The 6000-nt window shown below is 43.6% G+C and overlaps 1 protein-coding gene across 2 annotated transcripts in view; it reads left to right on the top strand.

The window, feature by feature from the left end:
• Nucleotides 1–1393, top strand: part of kars1 (lysyl-tRNA synthetase 1) — a 42032-nt gene extending 40639 nt beyond the window's left edge. For both annotated transcript variants that reach the window (XM_055648974.1, XM_055648972.1), the window contains one exon: nucleotides 967–1393. In XM_055648974.1, coding sequence (XP_055504949.1) covers nucleotides 967–1053 — 87 coding nt within the window. In that variant the 3' untranslated portion in view covers nucleotides 1054–1393. The remainder of the gene's footprint in view (nucleotides 1–966) is intronic.
• Nucleotides 1394–6000: the final 4607 nt, after the last annotated feature.

The following is a 6000-nucleotide window of genomic DNA, read 5'->3' on the forward strand; positions in this document are numbered from 1 at the left end:
ACCCTGGTCTCCCCCTCCAGGGGTCTCTCATGCAGGGCTACCTCCTCCTGCACTCTCATGCAGGGTCACCACCTCCTGGCATCACCTCCTGCCACTCCTCTTGGGTGGGCAATACCTGCATGGCCAGCTTTTTTGAGGGTTGTGCCCTCCCCCTGCGCTGCTGCCTTTTTGGTGCCATCTCTAAAACACAAGTTTCCTCTCCAAAAAACTCTCCAGCTATGAATGAACATGCCTTGGAGTGACAGAGGTGACGTTCTGCAGTTTAAATAACCTTTTTTTTCTACTGACCTTTTTTTTCACCCCTGAGCTAATACCCTCAAGTGCCTCCAACCACCTACGACTAGCATCATGATCTACTACGACCTACGTACGAGTAAAAAGTGTCAATTTTTTCTCATGCCGACCTTTTTTTACTCGTGGACATTATTTATCAGGCTAGGAAAAACGGCGCAACCTACTTGATGACACGAGTATGCGGACACCACTCACGATCATGAGGAAGACTTCCTACCACCTCCTATGACCTTGTTGCGACCGTGTTCCGAGTATGAGTTAAGGGCAAACTCGGCAGAGGTCGCGAATTAGGTCGTGAAAGTGGGACAGGGGTTTTACCTTGTATGACTTGTTTTGATGTTAAGTTATGGCAGCTGCTTGTGTTACCAGATTTGCTGAATTCCCTTTAAAGTATCCTGTGGTAGAACTTGAAATCACTAGCCTTGGACTTTTATAACGATTGCTTTGCAATGGTATTTGTTAACTTAAAATTGTTGTTAAGCATCAACATGAAAAATTATGTGATTAATTTCAGGTTATGACATACAGAGCATTGGTTTCTTTTTCTAAATTGTATTCAGAGTATTATGTGTTATAGGTTGTCCAAAAATGGCTAAAATTGACTTTTGTGTGCATTTCTAAAGTTTCGTACCAGCTTAGTATTAAAAAGTTGACTGTTTTCTTTTACTTTAGGAGGTCTTGTTCTTCCCAGCAATGAAACCAGAGGACAACAAAAAGGAACGTCCTGATGCAACTGAAAATGCACCACCTACAAACTAGGAACCTTGCAATTCAACAGATCATAAAAAGTGATTGCATTACCGCATTTAATTTTAGGAAACATGTTATTTCTTCTGGCTGTAGAGAAGACTTAAATCTTCATTCTTTTGATTTTCAACTGTGCTGAAATTTCACTGTTTTTGGTTTGCTAATAATCACCCATTCCTCCAAATCACTTTGTATCAAGATAAAGTAACAAATTATTTGTCAGGTTTAACATCTTTTATACGAGTTTCTACAAATATCCAACTCTGTACCTTACAGACAGCATTTTCTGGTATTACAATGAATAAGATGATATGATGAATCATTAATAAACAGAAAGAAGCAATTAATTATTCCTAGTAGTAGACTGCAACCTTTTAAATTTATTATACATTTGGTTTCCTTCCAAGGAAGTGGGATAATAACATGGTGTAATATAAGACCTGTAGACCGGAATTACATCATATTCAATTCCCTTAGTGGCCTGATCTTCAGAGGCTAGTATAGTTTCTTACACTGGCTAAACCTCACTCGGAATATTATTCATTTCCGTCTCTACACTGTAAAAAAAGAATGTGATAGCAATGTAAAGAGTGCAGAGGAGAGCCATTAGGATGCTCCCTTTATTGGAAGACTTTATATATGGGGAGGGATTGGATAGGCTGAGCTTGTTCTCCCTGGTGTGAGACATTGACAGAGCTGAGACATTATGATAAGCATCGATAGAGTTGATGTTATCTTTCCCATCGTAGATATATCAAAAACATGAGGTTTGGCTGGGAGGAAGGAGTTTTGAGGAGATCCGAGGGTTAGGTTTTATTTTTATATGGTTAATATCCGGAAGATACTGGAAGTGATGGGTACAATTACTATCTACAAGAGCCATTTAGAAGGAACAGCCAAGGCATAGAAGGTAACGGCGAATACGGGCAAATGGAAGTAGTATAGATGGGCAAAAGGATTTAGCATGGTGAGCTATAGAGCCTACTTTGCTGCTGTAGAAATCCATGTTCAAGGCTAAGGTCAATTCATTAGTCTGCCCACTTCTCTCAACAGTCTGCCAGACTCTTTACTGTTTTAATCAAAGAAATTGACTATTATTCCACCTTACTTACCTCAGTCCTCTGTGCAACATGTCCCAGTGTGAAGTTGAACAAGAAGTAGTGAACTTTTTTATCAGGCGAATTTTCAGTTTCAATTTGCGGCCATCAGTCAGTGAACAAAAACGTTCACAAATTAAAATACTATAGAAAACAAAAATATTTAATAAAATATCCTGGAAATACTCAGCTGGCCATGCACGATGGCCTATTTTAACTATGACTCCTTAATTAGGGCTAAATAATTTGTGACTAGTTTTGATTCTGCATCATGGGTCTGCTATTCTAAAGTCGCTGCACAATTAAACCTTAATATGGGCGATAACAATCCCCCACACCCCAAACAAAAGCAGACACAGTAGAGCAGCCAAGTTGACTGCATTCAGGATGTAGTTGGGTACCATTACGAAGGCAGTGATTTATAACTAAACTAAATGACAACAAACCAAACCAAAATGATAGAGGATGTGTGGCATAAATTTGGTCAAAAAGAAATATGAAGCACAAGGCTCAGAATGATGAAATAAGACATGGCCTTAAATTAAACAAGAAGGTACTCTTGTGGACAATTAGAAATGTCATTGGTGAGTAAGACTAAGAAAACACCAAGGCCTATTGTATACAAAATAAGCACAAGGGTAACCAAGGCAAAGATATGACCACTCAACGATAAAGGATGTAGTTTATAGGAGTCAGAGGATGTGGGCGAGGTACTAAATGAGTATAGTAAATTCTCATTTTAATGGACCTCTTTATAACAGATTTTAGTTATGGCGGATGGACCTGCCGACCCAACCTCGGATCGCAAGGTGCACCAGCGAGCCCTTCTTCACCCACCACGCAGTCCATATGTCGCGGCTGTTGTTGCGGCTCATGGTGTAGCCCCTGAGAACAGTGCTGGATTTAGATGATGAGAGGCCCCAGCCCCACGACTAGCAGAAGATGGAAGAGTGTTTTTAATTAATTTGAGTAAAGGCAAGGATGATGATGGGTGTTTAAAATTCCGCAATTCGCAATTCCTTCTCTAAAGGACATAAAATTTTATTGTTAAATACCCCTGAGTTTTGACTTTTGAAGCTGGTACGTATCCAAAGATCTTCCCTGCACCTGCCATCGCTGCTTACTGGAGCACGTGTGAAAGTTTGCCGGACTCCGGTGCCACTAGAATGACACCAATGTGCAGCCGAGCGTGGCCGATGAGATAAGGGGCTGGAAAGCTGCGTTTTTTTTAATTGATTTATTGCCAGTGCAAGCTAATGTCGAATTATCGGCTTAAAACAATATTATTCTGAAATGGAGGGCAAGAAAAATTACTGAAGGGTTGTTTAGAGACTACAGTGAGATTTTGAGGCCCTCGGCTTCAGCCTATCAAGCCTAGAGGTAAACCCGGCACTGCCTGAGAACAGAACTTTCTACAAGCTGTTACCACTGACAGTACACGCTCACCATGGGGTTCCCTCCCTCCCCTCTCACCAGCTAAGGCTGCTTTCTGTTGGCCATCGCTTTGTCCACTCAGCCTATCCGCCACCGCCTCTCCCTCCCGTTGCTGTCTTCTCCAGCCTCTTCCTTCCCTCCCCTCCTTCCACTGCTGCCGCCGCATCCTCCCCCGGTCACCAACATGTTCCACCTTTCATCATACGTTAACCCAATCATTCCTGGGATCATTCTCGTAAACTTCTATGGACCCTGCCCCCCAGCACATCCTTCAGATATGGGGCTCAAAGTTGCTCACAATATTCCAAATGTGGTGTGACCAGTACCTTATCATTATCTGGCCCTCTCAAACTAATTCTAGCATTGCATTCGGCTTCCTCACTACCTACTGGACTTGCAAATTAACTTTTTGAGAATTCTGCACCAGCACTCCCAAGACCCTTTGCACCTCCAATTTCTCTCTGAATTATCTCCCCATTTAGAAAATAGCCTTTATTCTTACTACCAAAATGCATGATTCCACACTTTGCTATATTGTATTACATCTGCCACTCTCCCAACCAGTCCACTGCTTTCTCTACACTACCTGCCCCTCCGCCTATCTTCGTATCATCTGCAAACTTGGCCACAAAGCCTTCAATTCCCTCATTCAAATCAGTGATATGCAACGCGAAGAGTAGCGGCCCCAAGACCGACCCATGCAGAACACTGCAGGTCACTGGCAGCCAACCAGAAAAAGGCCCTATTATTGCTAATCTTTACCTTCTGCCATTCAGCCAACCTATTCATACTAGTATCTTCCCACTAATACCATGGGCTCTCATCTTCTTTAGCAGCCTCGTGTGCCTTATGAAAAGCACCTTATGAAAGGCTTTCTGAAACCCAGGTAAACAACATCCACTGCCCTTGCATTGAGTATTCCCCACTTTGGTTTCACTGTCCTTCTCCCTGGTGAATATAGATGTAAAGAACAGTAACCCTTGTAATACAGGACTATTTGGATGGGGGGGGGGGGGGGGGGGGGGGGGGGGGGGGGGAGGGAGACAACATCTGGTGTAGAACAACATCCGTCTGAAGAAGGGTTTCGGCCCGAAACGTTGCCTATTTCGTTCGCTCCATAGATGCTGCTGCACCCGCTGAGTTTCTCCAGCTTTTTTGTGTAACCAACATCCACTGACTCATCTTTGTCTATCCTGCTATTTACTCCCTCGCCTCAATCTACCCCACGACAGAAGGGGGAGGAGTTTGATAGACAGGGAAGAAGGATCGCCTATGACGTTCTGTCCTGCAACTTGGAACCAGTCTGTTGCTGAAGGTACTCTAGGTTGACCAGTGTGTCATGGAGGGGGTGAGCTGTTTGTCCAGGATGCTCCACTGTTTGAGGAGCATCCTAACCTCCATGACCAGCTCCCAAGAATCCAACTCTGTCCTCAGGAAAATGGCACTAGCTACCACCGATTGGTTGAACATCTATAGCATCTTACTGCAGATGTTGAAGGAGCAGAGACTTCTCAAAAAGTACAACCGGCTTTGTCCCTTGTACGTGGCCTCAGTGTTCCTGGACCAGTCCAGTTTACTGTCCAGGTACACTCCAAGGTATTTGTACTCCCTGGTAAACTGTACATCCACACCATTGATGGAGACGGGACAGGGGTGTTCCTCTCCTCCTAAAGTCCACCACTAGCTCTTTAGTCTCGTCGGTGTTGAGCTACAGGTGATTCAGCCCACATCATTCAACAAAGTTGTTGACTGCACCTCTTCTCAGCACTCAAATACTTCATCCTTCATAATGAACTCTAAAATCTTACCAACCACTGAAGTCAGGCTAACTGGCCTATAGTTTCTACTCGTCTGCTTCGCTCCCTTCTTGCACAGCAAAGTAATAATTTGCAATTTACCGATCATCTGGAACCACTCCTGACCAGCGATTCTTGAAAGATCACAACTAATGCCTCCACAATCTTTAAAGCCACTTCTTTCAGAACACTAGTGTGTAGTCCAGCTGGTCCGGGTGACTTATCCACCTTGTCCTTAGAAATGGCCACTCCCCCACCCCCCTTCCCACCCCGACTCTTGAATTTCAGGCAGGTTTATTTCTTCATTCCCCATTATCACTTTTCCAGCAGTCCAATGTCCATTCTTATCTGAATAAACTTTTGCTATCCTCTTTTATATTATTAGCTAGCTTCTTTCATGTTTCATCTTTTCTCCCTGTATTGAACTTTTAGTTACCATTAGTTACTGGTTATAGTGGATAATCGGCAATAACAGTCACCCCCCCCCCCCCCCCCCCCCCCCCCCCCCCCCCCCCCCCCCCCCCCAAATAGTCCTGTATTACAAGGGTTACTGTTCTTTACATCTATATTCACCAGGGAGAAGGACAGTGAAACCAAAGTGGGGAATACTCAATGCAAGGGCAGTTTGCGAT

This window comes from Leucoraja erinacea, chromosome 17 (assembly GCF_028641065.1).
Source record: "Leucoraja erinacea ecotype New England chromosome 17, Leri_hhj_1, whole genome shotgun sequence".
NCBI classification, from domain to species: Eukaryota; Metazoa; Chordata; class Chondrichthyes; order Rajiformes; family Rajidae; genus Leucoraja; species Leucoraja erinaceus.